General features: G+C 38.2%; 3 protein-coding genes across 6 annotated transcripts; all 3 read right to left on the bottom strand.

The window, feature by feature from the left end:
- Positions 1 to 498: 498 nt before the first annotated feature.
- Positions 499 to 2751, bottom strand: LOC143459726 (uncharacterized). Of its 2 annotated transcripts, XM_076956978.1 has the most exons (6): positions 2575 to 2751; positions 2162 to 2337; positions 1853 to 1991; positions 1271 to 1721; positions 857 to 1041; positions 499 to 672 (listed from the first exon to the last, which is right to left on the bottom strand). In XM_076956978.1, the coding sequence occupies exons 1-4, from the start codon at positions 2639 to 2641 to the stop codon at positions 1501 to 1503; spliced, it is 603 nt and encodes a 200-aa protein (XP_076813093.1). In that variant the 5' UTR covers positions 2642 to 2751; the 3' UTR covers positions 499 to 672; positions 857 to 1041; positions 1271 to 1500. The 2 variants fall into 2 exon arrangements, with proteins under 2 accessions (XP_076813093.1, XP_076813094.1); XM_076956979.1 differs by lacking the exon at positions 499 to 672 and having other exon boundaries at positions 714 to 1041.
- A 936-nt stretch (positions 2752 to 3687) lies between these two features.
- LOC143459593 (solute carrier family 22 member 4-like) lies at positions 3688 to 7143 on the bottom strand. Its single transcript, XM_076956809.1, has 11 exons — positions 6971 to 7143; positions 6533 to 6615; positions 6200 to 6303; positions 5962 to 6116; positions 5567 to 5738; positions 5325 to 5475; positions 5090 to 5193; positions 4745 to 4959; positions 4430 to 4612; positions 4189 to 4327; positions 3688 to 4114 (listed from the first exon to the last, which is right to left on the bottom strand). The coding sequence occupies exons 2-11, from the start codon at positions 6566 to 6568 to the stop codon at positions 4090 to 4092; spliced, it is 1284 nt and encodes a 427-aa protein (XP_076812924.1). The 5' UTR covers positions 6569 to 6615; positions 6971 to 7143; the 3' UTR covers positions 3688 to 4089.
- Positions 7144 to 11418: 4275 nt separating this feature from the next.
- Positions 11419 to 16929, bottom strand: LOC143460284 (solute carrier family 22 member 4-like). 3 transcript variants are annotated; one of them, XM_076957733.1, is made up of 12 exons: positions 16654 to 16929; positions 14588 to 14721; positions 14356 to 14438; positions 14032 to 14135; positions 13794 to 13948; positions 13385 to 13556; positions 13143 to 13293; positions 12908 to 13011; positions 12563 to 12777; positions 12249 to 12431; positions 12010 to 12148; positions 11419 to 11935 (listed from the first exon to the last, which is right to left on the bottom strand). In XM_076957733.1, exons 1-12 carry the CDS (start codon positions 16836 to 16838, stop codon positions 11911 to 11913), a joined length of 1650 nt encoding a protein of 549 aa, XP_076813848.1. In that variant the 5' UTR covers positions 16839 to 16929; the 3' UTR covers positions 11419 to 11910. The 3 variants fall into 3 exon arrangements, with proteins under 3 accessions (XP_076813848.1, XP_076813850.1, XP_076813849.1); XM_076957735.1 differs by having other exon boundaries at positions 12257 to 12431; XM_076957734.1 differs by having other exon boundaries at positions 12908 to 13008; positions 16654 to 16928.
- Positions 16930 to 18534: the final 1605 nt, after the last annotated feature.

Here is an 18534-nt window from a genome sequence, read left to right as displayed (position 1 = left end):
GTTGTGAAAAAGTTGAAACGGGGCCGTGGTTGGCTGGAGCTGTTAAAGTACGAGGAAGATTGTCACAGTGCTTTGTTACAAACTGGTTTGGATTAGGCTGGCCGAAGCAGACGATTTTAAGCCTAAACAACCACTTAGTCTTCACCAGCGCTATGCGTTTGACACCATACTCCGATACTCACAAGGTCATTGAAGAAATTTTTGACATTGATCAAAAAAAGCGAGATAGATGAAAAATGTGAAATATTACTAAATAAATGCCTTGCTTTTATGGATTTTACAAGATTGTTTTTTGTGTTCGTATGCAAGTGTACCATGTAAGTAAGCAACTCTATTGCCTTGTACAGAGTTGAGATTTTTGTTCGAAGATTTGCTGAGTTCAGTTTCATCCGCACATATATATCCACAATTGACAAAACGTCATACTGCGCCATGTGACGTGATGAGGTTACGCGTCACATACTGACATTTAGGCATTCAAGCAACCGTTAACAATTAGCATCTTTATTACTCAATAAACCTCGATTGATAACTAGCAGACAATTTTCAAACCGACCCATAATAGCACCAGGGCACTCGGTCCGACTGCGAAGGTGCCCAGCAACAAAGCCTGTGGTAGATGCAGTCAATCTCAGTAATGCCGGGGTAGCCACATTCCTTTCTGTATGGTTCCTATATAATTAAAATTCGCAGACGTAACAGCATCCAAGCGATACGGGTAAGCTATTGTAATAGTTACACTGTAGATAATGAATCACTAATAATTAAGCTCAGACTGCATTTCAATCGAACACATTTGATCTTCAAACATCTCTTTTTGATGGTCCAGCTTGTGTGTAACCGTATTTTTCTTCACCTGTATGAGGCAAGTGTTCTCAGCTCCTATCGAAGTACCCGGATGTAGCGAATAAATACACCAGGGATCATTACCGCCCTCCTCTGGACACCAGAGACAGCTCATTTTTTCGCATTCAGTCTTGTTGATTCCCGGACGTCCACAGCGAAATTTTTGAAAACATTGATCACAATTCAGGCATTGTGCTTTGGCAACGATAAAAAAGTAATGATAATTTTTCGGAAAATGTTATCATTAAAGATTAATTGTAAAATCGATTGTTGCATATGAAATGAAATAATTGTTTCCAATATTCCTGTACTTGTGTCCATAGACATCGGTAATATAAACACATGGACATCGGAAACATAAGCAATAAAGTGTTTATATTTCCGATGCTTGTGACTAGCATTGGTAGTAACCAAGAGTACTTACGTGTAATTTTGACTTTATCCGAATGATAGCACCAGGGTATATCATACGGGGAATTCACTTCGTCCCAGCAACAACCTTTGCTTGAACAAGTCTTCTCATCAATACCGAACAATCCGCAATACAGCCTCATGTCTTCCTACATGGTGAAAACACAAACCATGCATGCAAATAAAAATCCGCGGCCAAGTTAGTTTATAGCGTTTTCTTTTTTGAGCTAAGCAACAAGCCAATCATAACCTAACCCCTTTCGAAGTCCCAGCTTGTTTACTCGCCTCAATATTGCATTTTTTTTCTTTTGACAGGTTCTCCTCCCATGGGTAGAGGCACCAGGGTTCATCTTCCATGTCAGTGGGGCACCACAGACATCCCTTTTCCAGGCATCCTGCCTCATTGACTCCGGAATACCCGCAGTCAACCCTTAAGGAACATCTATCACAGCCGGAACACTCGGCTGAGTAGGAAATAGCGAGTTGAAAAAGAGCTATGCTGTACTAAGCTATATAGTTGGGTAAAATAATACATAAATGCCTTAAAACAAAGCACAAATGATGAGACTTTAAACGGATTTTAGACTGTTATTACGTGATGGAGCAGATTTCATCCTGTTGGAGAAGAAACAGGACGGGATGTTTTCTCCTGTGGACTCTTCCCAGCAACAATGCTCCTCCTTGCAATTTGTTTCCGTAACACAGTTATCACCACATCCAACGCGCACGTTTTCCTGCAAACGTTTATATTGTAAGCTTGGTTAATAACCGCGGCAACATAAAGGCTTAAGCCTAGAACACAGCAAATCACTCGGCCCCTAGCTATTTATTTAAGCTAAGCTATATTTATAAGCTTATTTCTCCTAAGCTATTTATAAGCATCAATTACAAGACAATGCCTCACTTCAACCATACAGTCTGTTTTGTTCGTTTGTTTCCACGGATAAAAGCATTGTTGAATATTTCCAGCCGTTTTCGGACACCACATACATCCTTGCTCCTCGCATCCGGCCCGACTGACACTGTTATGTCCGCATCTTATCTGGTCCGCGCATTCAAAACAACTGGTGCATTGCTGTTCTGAATGGTAAAATGTTAATTTAAGCCGATAGCTGTTTGCCTTTCCACTTAGCTATAACAGAGGATAGTTGATGAGCACACAACAAGAAAGAACTTCCGCCTGAGCTGATTCTGTCAAAGCTGACATTTCTAATTGAAAATCCCCAAGTATGCGTGGTTCTAGCTACTTTTTTATCATGTCAATACAAAAGGACAAGTAGGCACAACAAACTACGCTGCAATATTAAGTAAACTCACCGCTTTGAACAAGTAGGACGTGAATGAACGCTACAAATATTCCAACAATAAACTTGAAACAATCCATTTTAATGCTTATATATGATCTAAAGCCCAGTTTAAATAAAGCAAGCTGGCTTTAGCAAAATGATGATAAAATTGAGAACGATCGAAGCGTTCTAGCTAGTCCAGATGTTTCCCGACAGATGCTCTTCATTAAGAGGCGTATGACGTCATTGCCTATGTAGTAGACTAAGATTTAATCACCGGTTCACAAAAACGTCTGTTTAAGAAATAAAAAGCCCCTAAGTTTGGGTTACATAACAAATCCATCTCGTCTGTTCATTAAGAGAAAATTTTTGCACAAAAAGCGTTGGTAAATATGTCTAAGCTGTCGCTTATTGGCTACAGTTCAGTTGAAAAGACATGAATAAAGGAAAATTATTTGACTCATCCGGCATTGTGATTGCACCATCGCAGAAAATCGTTTTTGAAAATCAAGTGCAGTATATATATGGTTATAAGCATCAATTATTTTTATGGCCTCATAGATCATACGTGTCAAACTCCCGGCCCGATTTACAATAAAACTTGCCCCGCAAAATTATTTATTTTGAACATTGAACTACTTCTGGACCGCTATATCATTGTACAGTATAACTTACTTTTTTCAAGCAAGAAACAAGATTATAACAAATCGCACAAAACAGCAGCACAGCAGTTGCCCCACCATACCATAGAATAAATCGATTTATTCTAACGCTCGTAATTTAGGCTGGTTTTTTCTTTATTGTTTCTTAATTCGTTAATGCTTTTGCAAGGAGATGAATGAAACATAATGACGTTAGAGAAGAATAATCAAAAATGGCCCATCCAAAAATTGTTAAAAACATCAAAAGTTTGTTTCGCTGCCTGTTCCGATTTTCGTGTCATGAAACATTCAATTAGTAACAATCTTCCTCGGACTTTAACAGCTCCAGCCAACCACGGTCTCGTTTTAACCTTTTCACAACAGACTGCGTTTGACTGCTAACAAAAAAATGACACACTTGTGTCCACTAAAGCCAGCAAGTCGTCTAATTTTACTGTTTTTGTATTACTCAACAGCTATAAGCAAAAATAAATATCGTGCATTCGTGTATCAATATCAAATATATAATGTCATATCACAATATATAAAATCATATGACAATATCATAATATCATACCACAAAAAATGTTTAACATCAAATATATCAATATCCTGCATATAATACATTATCTTCACGAGAGCTTAAACGTATTCGTCACTGGGTTCAGCAGATCGCAAAACAATCTTTGCCCCATGTACCCGAATGTCTAAAGCATAGTATAAGCAGTCATAACAATTTGATCGTAAATTTTGATTTGCTTTTCGATGCTTTGCTGCTTTATGAACTTTTCACAAAACAACGCCTTTGGCAAACTGTGAACAACATCGTATGAAGATAGAATGTTGTTTGAATTAAACGCGTGGTACGGTTCTTAATTTCTGGTGAAACGACTTCTAACATTTTCTCAACATTTAACTTTTGAGATGAATCTGTAAAAAGATAACAAAACTGCATTAACATCATACCTGGATGTTATAAGAGTAATTTAATTAAAGCTGCTCACCTGTTTTGCAATTTTGCATCTTCCATAGTATCCGGCATTGGCTGTGATTTGGTCTCCGGCAAAAAGAACATTCCTACGGCGGCACCAACGACAATTGCTCCCATCACCGAGTACGGGATGATGGGGTGATACAATACCCCTTCAAATACAAAAAAAAAAACAATAAAAATAACAACTGAATTTATTTCTTCCGAGCTTAACTCTTTTACTCAACGAAGTGTTCAATAAGCAAAGTGTATACCAAGGTATAGGAGGAAGGGCACCAACACAGCGGAAACTCTTGAAACAGAAGAGCAAACACCGTATGACTGGCTTCTCAAAAGCGTTGGAAATAATTCTCCGGTGAAGGCGTACAACAGGGAAAAGGTGCCAGTTGCAAAAAGTTTTCCGATCACATTGCTCACAATAGCAGCAGTATCGTCGACTTAATAAGTTATAGAAATTACATTAACTATATATTGTGCTTCGTTATACTTGAACTGTGTTTAATAGAGCAATGTGGCAGTTGAAGTGCTGTATCTCGTAAGACATAAAATCCATTTAGTTTGAATCATACCAGTTTGTAATAGGGGTACGGCCAGAATAAAGACGCCGCACACTGAAGAGAAAATCATGAACGCCACTCGGCTGCCTAATTTTCGTATCGTAAAGTAGGAGAGAATATGGCCTGGCAGCTCGACTGAAACCAACGCGAAGAAAGTGAGGTAGCGGTTTCCCCCAAGGTTGTTCGCGTTCAGCGATACGCCGTAGAATGACACGTTAACCGCCAACCTGAGGCAAGTATAAGAATGAATTCAAAGTTCGCTGTTGGGCAGAACTCGCGGAGGTAAGTTTAACCTTAAATTCTTTTCGCACAAATTTTTCTTTTAAAATACGCAGATATACCATGTTGTTACCTTACCATGCTATGGAGAGAATGATAATTCTTCTTCGCAAAAATGGCACCCGGACGAGGTCGAGGTACGAGAGCTTTCTTCTTCCGCTCTGCTTCTTTTCAGGTTCCTGCTGTCGATAGAAGATGCTGTTAATGCGTAAGTTATGAAAAAATCGTCAACTAACTCAAATTCATATTTAATACTTAAATGTAAACAACACATTGCATTGATAACGGAATGTATTATTGCGTCATCGCGTACGTTCACTCTGGTTGCTCTGTCGCGTCCTAGTTCCAGTAGCTTCGTTTCATCAAGTTTAACATTGTTAATTTTTGCAATTTTTTGGAGTAAATTCCTCGCTTCATCGAGTTTGCCGTTTTCTAGCAGCCATCGCGGAGATTCTTCAATAACTCTTTAAAATTTTAAAAGTTTTATTTTAAAATGAACTGCTACAAACTGGCCACCCATTCCGGCTGTGTTTAATAACGAAAAGCGTTACTTACATGAAAAATGGAAACAATACTAGAAAATGCAATAAGCCCACTGCACCATACAGGTGCCTCCAGTTAGGCAAAAGATACGCCATTAGAGGCAGCATACAGCTTCCAACCGCCATCACCAAGATGTGTGCAACGGTAACTTTGTAGCGAATTTTATTCGGCGTAATTTCACTCACTGCCAAAGATATAAATTACAATTTACATCTTAATTGCAAGTCAGGTGTATTAGCAGGCGATATGCGCCTGTCAACGATTCATGTGAAACGTCTGCCAGCATTTACAGTCACACAGAAATGTTGCTGACAGTCGATACCGTCGTGTGTGAGAAAATATTCTTATCAAATTATTACAAAAAGTTATTTAATCTACAAAATATCAACAGTATGATGTTAACATACGCAGAATAGTAAGAATAGATGTTCGGGCAACGTCACCAAGCCCGATAAAAAAGGTGAAGACATGTAACCCGATCCAGGATGGAGTAAAGGCAGAAATAGACAAGCTGGCACACATGATCACCAGGGCACCCAGTAGAACCTTTTTTCTGCCAGACCTTTTCGTTGTGTAATGTATGAATTACTGCATTTATTCCTATGGTGTATATTTATGCAGAGCGAAGCTTCTTAGGTTTCCCACCTGTCGGCCAAAATGCCCCCGAGAAAAGACCCGGCCATCAGACCAAACATCAAGCAAGATGGAACCAGAGATGCAAGCCATGACTTATCACAAACCAGATCAAACTAGACAATAAGAAACACATTTGGTTAAGTTATTTAACTCTGCCAAGGAAATGTAGAGGTTTCCCAACTGGCAATGTACTACTGCAATAAAGCACACGATTTGGTTACTATTTCTTGGTTGTTAATATTGCGGTAAAATCCCGAGAATTTAAACTCATATATCAGTTACGGTTCCCGAAACTTGTTCGAAGTGAGTGAGTGTTGTCAGTGAAAAGTGTGAGCCACTTACTTCGCTCACAGCAGTTATTACATTTTCTCCTGTCATGTATTTCCATCCTCTGTCACAACTAACGACACTGACATTACCATGACCTGCAAGAAAGATTTATAAAGAAATGATAATGAAAATGATGATATATAAATGATATATACATAATACAATACACAGTATATATGCATAAATATAAACGTACACAAATACAATGTATAAATTATTAATACAAGTAACTATATAGCATAAAAGTATAAATAAATACGTGTAAATATAAATATTATCACAGACATTAAACATGAGCTTTGCAAATGTTTTAGTAAAATAAATATCCGCTGCCATGAGGAAAGAAAATGTCCTGGCGATTCTAGTTCTGTTAACCTGGTGGGGATTTGCTACAAAAACGCTTTGACTAAAATATACACAATTTACAAACAATGATCTTCTTCTTGTCACCTGCCCAAGTGGATTCGTTGTAGCGAGTGCATGAACTCCATTCCGGGTTTTGTAGATTTTCATCGACAACGGGGATGTACCTTGCTAACGAGCTATTGGACAGGTTACTTGGTACAACAACATAATCCACTTCCCTACAATGGACAAATCAACCAGACAAAAAGCGTGTGAAATATGTAAACATTTTAAGCAGATGAGTTTTCGATGACGTATAAAACTAACAATTACATCAGCAACTACATTGCAGCTGGTAAGTCAACCTCAGAGCAAGATGGCGTAAAAGAATATTGCTAATGCCAAAATTTATTTTGGCTTGACTTGTGACAATGAATACACGTTGATAGAAATCTTCACCATTTGCGATGTGGTGCAAGCAGGTGTAATAGAACGCGTAATAAAACAACGTATATCCAACACTATAGCAAACACAACGCCGTAATTTAAAAAAATATTTTAAAACTTACGACGTGTTGTTGCCGTAATCCAGCTCCGGAATGAAGCATCGATGGGGCGGTGTATAAACTACAAAGACAGTCATCCAAATATTTGATCCTGCTACAATTGCAGTTAAGTACGCTACTATCACCACCCGTGTTTGAAACGAGCCAAATTTCTCCAGAGGTGCCAAAAGGTTCTCGTGCGCAGACATTTCACTTACAGTAGCATTGCTAATCTACAATGTAAAACATTCTTGTTTTACAAAAATAACCCGACTTTGTTTTTATTAGAATAGCCTAGTACCGGTACAGAACGTGAGAGCAAACTGTGAGAAAACAGGAAAGGTGTTGTGAGAACTGAGAAGCACTCAAACATCCAGCAAGCAAGACACTATATCTTTCTATACAGCTTGACCTTACCCTTGTCATACCCTCAACTCCGTCATGCATGACTAACTTACTAACCTACATTAGGCTTTGTCTAATCCGTCAGCAGTTGTAGGCCATAGCGGCATAGCCTATGTTACGTTTTCTTGAATTATAGGCTTTGTCAAAGCGAAAGTGAGGAAACGTATTCTTTGAGCACGATTGAATTGCACGTGAATGCCGATAAGTTTTAGCTTGCTTGGCACAGCATGACCTCTACCTACTTGAGCTCGTTACTTGCAACTTAACCTCAGGCTGCAAACACTTAGCCTCGTATAGTTACTTACAATTGACCACCACAACGGATTGTTTCAGTTGCATGTAAAATTAGTTATTGTCGTAGCTAGATAGCTGATTAACTTAAGCTGTCACTTGAAAGAATAGCCCTGTAGCACTAAAGAAACCACAGCAAGATATTAAGCTTCACTTGCCAATACGTAAATGTAGTTAGGTGTATGTTTTCATTGATTTACGCCTTGAATGCAAACTATTCCTTGATCGGACGTATATCTACCATTTTGGTTAGGTTCTTTTTACTGCTTACAGCAGCATATCAAGCAGTCTTACTTGTCAAGTGCTTACGATAAACTTAAGCCGTCAATTCAGCAGAAGTCATAATGTCTACGGTAAGAGGATAATATCACACATCTATTTTTCTGCCTTCTCAATATAGCCTAACCTTGTCAAATGATTGTCAAAACTACCAGACGAAATCGACTTTTCGATAAGGCCCCTTCAAGCTGTGAAACTTAGACGAAACGTGACATCGTTTTTACAAGAAGTGATGGAGCTATTAGCTTTTTGTAGGGCATATATTATAACAGTCATAGCTTATCAGGGGATTTTTGATACTCACTTTAACCCTTGGAATGAATATTTACAATCTCCCTGTTTTAAACTTTAAACTGGTACTAAAGGCACTACATCTCCACCAGAAAGCGACATGTAAATGGCAAATATAAGATGGTTGTCTCACGTTACTTTCTGTGTATAATTGCAGGAAAACACAACATGATCCCTGATGACGTTTTAACGTAAATCCTTTAATACGATATTACAAAAGCCTTTCTCCAGAAAATTAAATATGTTCACTCAACATTCCGTTTCTAACAAGCATCGGTAGGTAGTTATTAGCACGATATTGCAGCTAAACAATCTGGACAAAAAACCATGAAGAGATGCAGTGTTTGGAAAATTATATCGCCGGAAATACGTTGCAAATATGGCGTCTACTGTGAAAAATTCGGCGGGTAATGCTGAGCCTTAGAAAATATAAGAACTTGTCGTTAACCTAGCTTCGCCAAAGAACAAAGTAGACGTTGCTTATGAAAAAGAATATCGCAAATTTTTAAGCCTGTGCAATTGTCCGGTCCCAATAACATGAATCTACTAGTAGCCTATATCTCCTACAATAGGCTTATAGTTTTCAAAGGCGTACTTTATAGACAATCTTGAAACGTAAAACTGATTTGCAATATTCATTACACCCTAAACAACGCTATAAGCTATAATGGAGTAGACTGTACTGGTAAAGTATCTTACAGGCTCTACCCAAACTCGACATTAACAAAATTTCTTCGTTTACCCATGACATAAAAAGACTACACTTATCTGATACTAAACATACGAAAAATTCCTTTTGATTCGGTTGATAAGAAACATTTTACACTAGGAATTGCATATGGAAAAATACAAAATGCAAAAAAGAAGACAAAACTTTAGTTTCGATTTTATTTTCCAGTTATACTTGTTTAATCATGACGTTACAAATGATACTTTGTAAACTTCAGCGGCAAACAACAATTTCAATCAATCTTTTTTGTAGTTTTAAATGGTAAAGTATAAATGGTAACATCACACGACAACATATCTAACGGATGCCGTCAAGCTAGTACCATTTTCAACTTTAACTGAGGAGTAAGACTAAGACTGCGTTCATATAAGGGAAAGACAACTAGGTTCTGTTCCTGGTGGTCGCTCCGCGTGCGTTCACACTCGCTAAAAATGTGCGTTCATACTGTGCGGGTTTCCCGACCAGGAATCACGTTAGTCGCATGTGTGAACGATTAAAAATCAGGTTTCGTTCGAGGTTTGGCAACCAGTAAAATAACAGGAATGAAACCTGAAACCTGGTTTAGGAAGTCGTCTCGGGCAGTCAGGTTTGTATCTTATTTAAAGACGAGTAGTCGGGTTAGGTTAAGGTGCAGTATTAAGTATTCCAAAAAAAAGAAGTTTTATGGGTGTAAAATTGTGTATTTTGATGGGTTTAGCCAATTTTTATAAAAGAACCAGTATTTTCGGGTATTACCTAGGCCTAATTATCTATGTCAGAACGAAGAAGGTGCCGTAGGCGGTACTGCAAAAGAGCATATTGAAAAGCTTAACCAGCTAGCCTAGATCTATATGTATGTATATAAATATGCAACAGAGGAATAGTTTGCCTACTACATTTAATCATGTACTTATTGTGTTATAAAAAACATACAGGTACATCATCCAATACAGTATTGTAATAAACAAAGATAATGTGGTAGGCCTATTGTATAACACTGTAATATAATATAATATGTAATATAGCAACTGTAATATAACACTGTAATTTGCCACAGACTGGTAAAATTTAAATAACTTTATATAAACTTATTAGGTTACTCAACTGTAAGTCTAGTACAGGTTTTCAACTCACTATTTCCTACTCAGCCGAGTGTTCCAGCTGTGATAGATGTTCCTTAAGAGTTGACTGCGGGTATTCCGTATTCCGTATTCAATATCTGCAACTAATGTATAGTGCACTACTGCACTAACTTACCCGTATCTCTTGGATTCTGTTACGTCTGCGAATTTTAATTATATAGGAACCATACAGAAGGGAATGTGGCTACCCAGGCATTATTGAGATTGACTGCATCTACCACAGGCTTTGTTGCTGGGCACCTTCGCAGTCGGACCGAGTGCCCTGGTGCTATTATGGTTCGGTTTGAAAATTGTCTGCTAGTTATCAATCGAGGTTTATTGAACAATAAAGATGCTAATTGTTAGCGATTTCTTGAAATGCCTTTATGTCAACATGTGCCGTGTACCTCGTCACGTCATTTGGCACAGTATGACGTTTAGTCAATTGTGGATATATATGTGCGGATGAAACTGAACTTAGCAAATCTTCGAACGAAAATCTCAACTCTGTACAAGGCAATAGAGTTGCTTACTTACATGGTACACTTGCATACGAACACAAAAAAAACAATCTTGGAAAATCCATAAAAGCAATAAATTTATTTAGTAATATTTGACATTTTTCATCTATTTTTTTATTTCTATCGAAAGTTTTTTCAACGACCTTTGAGTATGGGAGTATGGTGTCAAACGCATAGCGCTGGTGAAGACTAAGTGGTTGTTTAGGCTTAAAATCGTCTGCTTCGGGCAGTCTAATCCAAACCAGTTTGTAACAAAACACTGTTACAATCTTCCTCGTACTTTAACAGCTCCAGCCAACCACGGCCTCATTTTAACTTTTTCACAACGGACTACTTTTTACAGCTAACAAAAAAGTGACACTTTTGTGTCCACTAAAGCCAGCAAGTCGTCTAATTTTAGTGTTTTTTGGTATTACGCAACAGCTGTAAGCAAAAAAGAAATATCGTACATTCGTGTATCAATATGAAATATATAATATCATATCACAATATATAAAATCATATCACAATATATAATATCATATCACAATATCCTAATATCATATCACAATATATATATAATATCAAATATCGTGTAAAAAGAAATATCCTGCATATAATACATTATCTTCACGAGAGCCTAAACGTATTCGTCACTGGGTTCAGGAGACCGCAAAACAATCTTTGCCCCATGTACCCCAATGTCTAAACTTTAGTATAAACAGTCATAACAATTTGATTGTAAATTTTGAGTTTGCTTTGCGATGTTTTGCTGCTTTGTAAACTTTTCACAAAACAAGGCCTTTGACAAACTTTGGACAACATCGTATGAAGATAGGATGTTGTCTAAATTAAACGCGTAATACGGTTCTTAATTTCTTGTGAAATGACTTCTAACGTCTTCTCAACATCTAACTTTTGAGATGAATCTGTAAAAAGATAACAAAACTGCATTAACATCATACCTCGATGTTATAAGAGTAATTTAGTTGTAGCTGTTCACCTGTTTTGTAATTTTGCATCTTCCATAGTATCCGGCATTGGCTGTGATTTGGTTTCCGGCAAAAAGAACATTCCTACAGCGGCACCAATGACGATTGCTCCCATCACCGAGTACGGAATGATGGGGTGATACAATTCCCCTTCAAATACAAAAAAAAACAATAAACATAACAACTGAATTTATTTCTTCCGTGCGTAAACCTTTTACTCAACGAAGTGTTCAACAAGAAACTTGTATACCTACGTACAAGAGGAAGGGCACCAACACACTTGAAGGTCTTGAGACAACAGAACAAACACTGTACGACTGGCTTCTCAAAAGAGTTGGAAATAATTCTCCAGTGAATGCGTACAACAGGGAAAAGTTGCCAGTTGCCAAAAGTTTTCCGATCACATTGCTCACAATAACAGCATTATCGTCGACTTAATAAGTTATAGAAATTACATTAACATATATTGTGCTCTGTTATACTTATACTTTGTTTAAATGAGCAGTGTGGCAGTTGAAGTGCTGTATATTGTAAGACATAAAATCCATTTAGTTTGAATCATACCAGTTTGTAAAAGGGGTACGGCCAGAATAAAGACGCCGCACACTGAAGAGAAAATCATGAACGCCACTCGGCTGCCTAATTTTCGTATCGTAAAGTAGGAGAGAATATGGCCTGGCAGCTCGACTGAAACCAACGCGAAGAAAGTGAGGTAGCGGTTCCCCCCAAGATTGTTCGCGGCTAGCGATACGCCGTAGTATGACACGTTAACAGCCAACCTGAGGCAAGTATAAGAATGAATTCAAAGTTCCCTGTTGGGTAGAACTCGCGAAGGTAAACTTAACCCTAAATTCTTTTTGCACAAATTTTCCTTTTAAAATACGCGGAAATGCCATGTTGTTACCTTACCATGCTATGGAGAGAATGATTATTCTTCTTCGCAAGAATGGCACCCGGACGAGGTCGAGGTATGAGAGCTTTCTTCTTCCGCTCTGCTTCTTTTCAGCTTCCTGCTGTCGATAGAAGATGCTGTTAATGCGTAAGTTATGAAAACATCGTTAAGTAACTCAAATTCATATTTAATACTTAAATGTAAACAACACATTGCATTGATAGTGAAATGAATTATTGCGTTATCGGGTACGTTGACTCTGGTTTCTCTGTCGCGTCCTAGTTCCAGTAGCTTCGCTTCATCAAGTTTAACATTGTTAATTTTTGCGATTTTTTGCAGTAAATTCCTCGCTTCATCGAGTTTGCCGTTTTCCAACAGCCATCGCGGAGATTCTTCGAAAACTCTTTAAAATTTACAAAGTTCTACTTTAAAATAGATTGCTATAAACTGGCCACCCATTCAAGCTGCGTTTAATTACGAAAAGCGTTACTTACATGAAAGACGGAAACAGCACTAGAAAATGCAACAAGCCCACTGCGCCATAGAGGTGTCTCCAGTTAGGCAAAAGAAACGCCATTAGAGGCAGCATACAGCTTCCAACCGCCATCACCAAGATGTGTGCAACGGTAACTTTGTAGCGAATTTTATTCGGCGTAATTTCACTCACTGCCAAAGATATAGATAACTATTTGTATCTTAATTACAAATCAGGTGTATTAGTAGGCGATGTACACATGTCAGCAATTGATGCGAAATGTCTGCTAAGATAAGGCCAAGATTTAGTACTAGTCATACTAAAATTTGCTGACAGTCGATACCGTCGTGTGTGAGAAAATATTCTTATCAAATTATTACAAAAAGTTATTTAATCTACAAAATATCAACAGTAAGATGTTAACATACGCAGAATAGTAAGAATAGAAGTTCGGGCAATGCCACCTAGCCCGATAAAAAAGGTGAGGACGTGCAACCCGATCCAGGATGGAGTAAAGGCAGAAATAGACAAGCTGGCACACATGATCACCAGGGCACCCAGTAAAACCTTTTTTCTGCCAAATCTTTGCGTTGTGTAATGTATGAATTACTGCATTAATTCCTATGGTGTATATGTATGCAGAACGAAGCTTCTTAGGTTTCCCACCTGTCCGCCAAAATGCCCCCGAGAAAAGACCCGGCCATCAGACCAAACATCAAACAAGATGGAACCAGAGGTGCAAGCCATGACTTATCACAAACCAGATCAAACTGGACAACAAGAAACACATTTAGTTAAGTTATTTACCTCTGCCAAGGAAATGTAGAGGTTTCCCAACTGGCAATGTACTATTGCAATTAAGCATATAGGATTTGGTTATTTTTTCTTGATTGTTATAATATTGCAATAAAATCCAGAGAATTTAGTAACGGTTCCCGAAACTTTTTCGAAGTGACTGAGTGTTGTCAGTGAAAAGAGTGAGCCACTTACTTCGCTCACAGCAGTTATTACATTTTCTTCTGTCATATATTTCCATCCTCTGTCACAACTAACGACACCGACATTACCTTGACCTGCAAAAGATGGTTCATTTAAGGAAACTTGTTGTCACATATCATCAAACACAACCCGACAAAGAGATATGGTATAAGTGGTTATTTGCTACAAAAACGCATAGACTAAAGCATACACAGTTTACAAATAGTGACCGTCTTGTTGTGACCTGCCGTGGTTGATTCGTTGTAGCGAGTACATGAACTCCATTCCGGCTTTTGTAGATTTCCATCGACAACGGGGATGTACCTTGCTACCGAGCTATTGGACAGGTTACTTGGAACAACAACATAATCCACTTCGCTACAATGGACAAATCAACCAAACTAAAAACGTGTGAAATATGTAGCCTATACATTTTAAACTGGTAAGTTTTCGATGACGTATAAAACTAAATTTGGCAACAACAACTATATTGTAGCTGACAATTAAGCCAACCTCAGAGCAAGATGGCGTACAAGAGCATTGCCAATGCCAAAGTATATTTTCGCTTGGTTTAACGTCTAGGAATCAAGGCGCGTGATTATCAAACTAACAATTTGTCGCACTTAACACTCAAAAAGGAAGTTTGACCTGAATTGCAGTAAAAATCCGGTAAAAAACTCTCACTTTTGAAAATTTGTAGGTTGTGTAGATTGAAGATGGATTGATAGATTGTTTAAAATTCAACATAAATAACAACCGGAAATAAAAATGCACGCATACTAATAAACTATATTTCAAAAAAACATTGTGAGAAATGGTTCCCTTGCAGCTGCACTCTCGCGAAACTTTGCCCATGTGAAATTTGCATGCGTGGTCACTTGGTAAACTTTTAATTGTGATAATAAATCATAATCGGCCCGGTAAGATAAAATTTATAACTGAAACAGTACAACAAATTATGCTCATGGGTGCAATAGTGTGATTTACCGATATTCACATTTCACAACAAACAATCCGGAAACACCCTGCTGCATGGAAAGGCAACGTTGCTGCTGTGCATGCCGTTTCTTCTGCTGTGTGTTACTGTTATTATTTACTTCATTTAATTGTTATTTAACAGTCGATTCCAATCATTTTAACATTAAGTTTCGTGTGTCTACTCTTTTACGCTCAACTTTGGTGAACCAATTCACGACCCTGTTTCATACGAACCTTACCTTCACACGTAAAACTACATTTTATGGCCATTCTTTGACTGGAGTAGCTGCACCCACGCAATTAAACATAAACTATATTATATCAGCCATATTAACCAGTGCAATGGTTGGAAACCCAGCAACATTAACAACTTTCAAATACTGAAAATATGCAAAAATGATTACGAGAGTAAAATGAACGAGGCCTATTAGTCAAACAAGATACCTCCAGTCTCAATAAACAAGCAATTGAAAATGGTACATTATTTTACTGAAAATTTCACATGACCACTTGGCTTAGTAACTGTTGCCTAAATTGTTTATCTCGTGACCTATTGTGCATTATAGTGCTGTGCTCCCTGTGCCTCAACATGCAAGACTTTACATATCATGTCGCACTGTTTCTTTGCTTTGTCCGTCAATTATTATCGCCCATTATTCAGTCTTGAAGCCTATCATTGTTGTTTTGAAACGAAGTTAACCGGTTTTTACCATCACGCCGTGTTCAAATCCCATTCTATTCATTTTACTCTGATGAGGGTCTGAAGTTGGTGCGGAATATGTCAGACATTTCGTCGTATTAAATAAAGATGTATATTGCAGCACTCGTTGTGCTTATTGCAACACTTAGGTATTTCAAAACAATATCATCTTACGTTATTATGCTTTGCTGCAGCTTCTGTTGCAATGTTTTCCGGCACAGCGGATTCAGCGAAGCCGAATTAATTACGCAAGTATCCGGAATCGCCGCAGGGTCGTACCAACAACCAACCGACGCACGTACAACATACAGAGAGGTAGCATTCATACACAAAGTGAGGTAGCATTCATACTTACAGGTTATAATAACTTTCATTCAATCTCACGGATAACCTTAATATTTTTTATTTTGCGGTCGCTGTGGTAAGCCAAGTGGAATATTAAAGCGGAAACGCGGTTAAGGAAAAATAAAGGCAAAACAATTGCTACGACATTTCGCTTTGATGCTTGCAACTCTGTATTCAGTTTTAGTAAAATTGCATTTCTCGTGCAATAGAACGTGCGACAAAACAACGTATATCCACGACTATAGCAAACACAACGCCGTATTTAAAAACATTCTTTTAAAACTCACGACGTCTTGTTGCCGTCATCCAGCTCCGGAATGTAGCATCGATGGGGCGGTGTATAAACCACGAAGACGGTCATCCAAATATTTGGTCCTACTACAATTGCAGTTAAGTACGCTACTATCACCACCCGTGTTTGAAACGAGCCAAATTTCTCCAGAGGTGCCAAAAGGTTCTCGTGCGCAGACATTTCAAGTTGCTTACAGCAGCATTGCTAATCTACAATGTAAAACATTGTTGTTTTACAAAAATAACCCAACTTTGTTTTTATAAGAACAGCCTAGTACCGGTACCGAACGTGAAAGCAAACTGTGAGAAAACAGGAAAGGTGTTGTAAAAACAGAGTAGCACTCGAACATCCAGCAAGCAAGACAGTAGGTATCTTTCCGTACAGCTTGACCTTACCCTTGTCATACCCTAAGCGCCGTCATGCATGACTAACTTAGGCTCCTACATTGTGTTTTGTCTAATCCGTCAGCAGTTGTAGACCATAGCCTAGGTTACGTTTCCTTGATTTACAGGCTTTGTCAAAGCGAAAGTGAGGAAAAGTATTCTTTGAGCACGATTGAATTTGCAAGTGAATACCGATAAGTTTTAGCTTGCTTGTCACAGCATAACCTCTACCTCTAACTTAAGCGGTCACTTGAAAGAATAGCGCTATAGCACTAAAGAAATCACAGCAAGATATTAAGCTTCACTTGCCAATACGTAAATGTAGTTAGGTGTACGTTTTCATTGAATTACGCCTTGACTGGGAACTATTCCTTCATCGGACGTATATCTACCATTTTGGGTAGGCTCTGTTTGCTGCTTACTGCAGCATATGAATTAGTCTTACTTGCCAAGTGCTTACGATAAATGTAAACCGTCAATTCAGCAGAAGTCATAATGTCTACGGTAAGAGGATAATATTACGCAATTATTTTTCTGCCTTCTCAATATAGCCTAACCTTGTCAAATGATTGTCAAAACTACCAGACGAAATCGGCTTTTTAATAAGGCCCCTTCAAGCTGTGAAACTTAGACGAAACGTGACATCGTTTTTACAAGAAGTGATGGAGCTATTAGCTTTTTGTAGGGCATATATTATAACAGTCATAGCTTATCAGGGGATTTTTGATACTCACTTTAACCCTTGGAATGAATATTTACAATCTCCCTGTTTTAAACTTTAAACTGGTACTAAAGGCACTACATCTCCACCAGAAAGCGACATGTAAATGGCAAATATAATATGCCTGTCTCACGTTTCTTTCTGTGTATAATTGCAGGAAAACACAACATGATGCCTGCTGACGTTTCAACGTAAATCCTTTAATACGATATTACAAAAGCCTTTATCCAGAAAACTAAAGATGTTCATTTAACATTCCGTTTCTAACAAGCATCGGTAGGTAGTTATTAGCAAGATATTGCAGCTAGACAATCTTGACAAAAAGCCATGAAGAGATGCAGTGGTTGGAAAATTATATCGCCGGAAATGTGTTGCAAATATGGCGTCTACTATGACACATTCGGCGGGAAATATTGAACCTTAGAAAATATATATGCATGTGCATGGCGCTTTGCTTCCTGTACACAATGTACAACATTGGCGCGTCTGCCAGTGTGGACATTGACCAATTGAATCTGCAATAGTAAAATGGACACAGGAAGTAGCTCTAGTTCGAGGTGACTTATGACGCTTAGTCCGCCCCCGAGTATCATAATATGCAATAGTGTCGTAACAAGCAATGGGCTTACCGGTGTTGCCTGAAACCGCAAATCGCATAACCGCAAAATTTTCGTTTGTAATTTTCGCAGTTTGTTTCCTAGAACGTTGATGGTTGAATGTTGTCTGGGATCACTTTGATCTGAATGCAGTGAAGTCTCGTTACTCCGGAGTT

This window comes from Clavelina lepadiformis, chromosome 5 (assembly GCF_947623445.1).
Source record: "Clavelina lepadiformis chromosome 5, kaClaLepa1.1, whole genome shotgun sequence".
Lineage (NCBI taxonomy): Eukaryota > Metazoa > Chordata > Ascidiacea > Aplousobranchia > Clavelinidae > Clavelina > Clavelina lepadiformis.
This window is presented reverse-complemented; position numbering and strand designations above follow the sequence as displayed.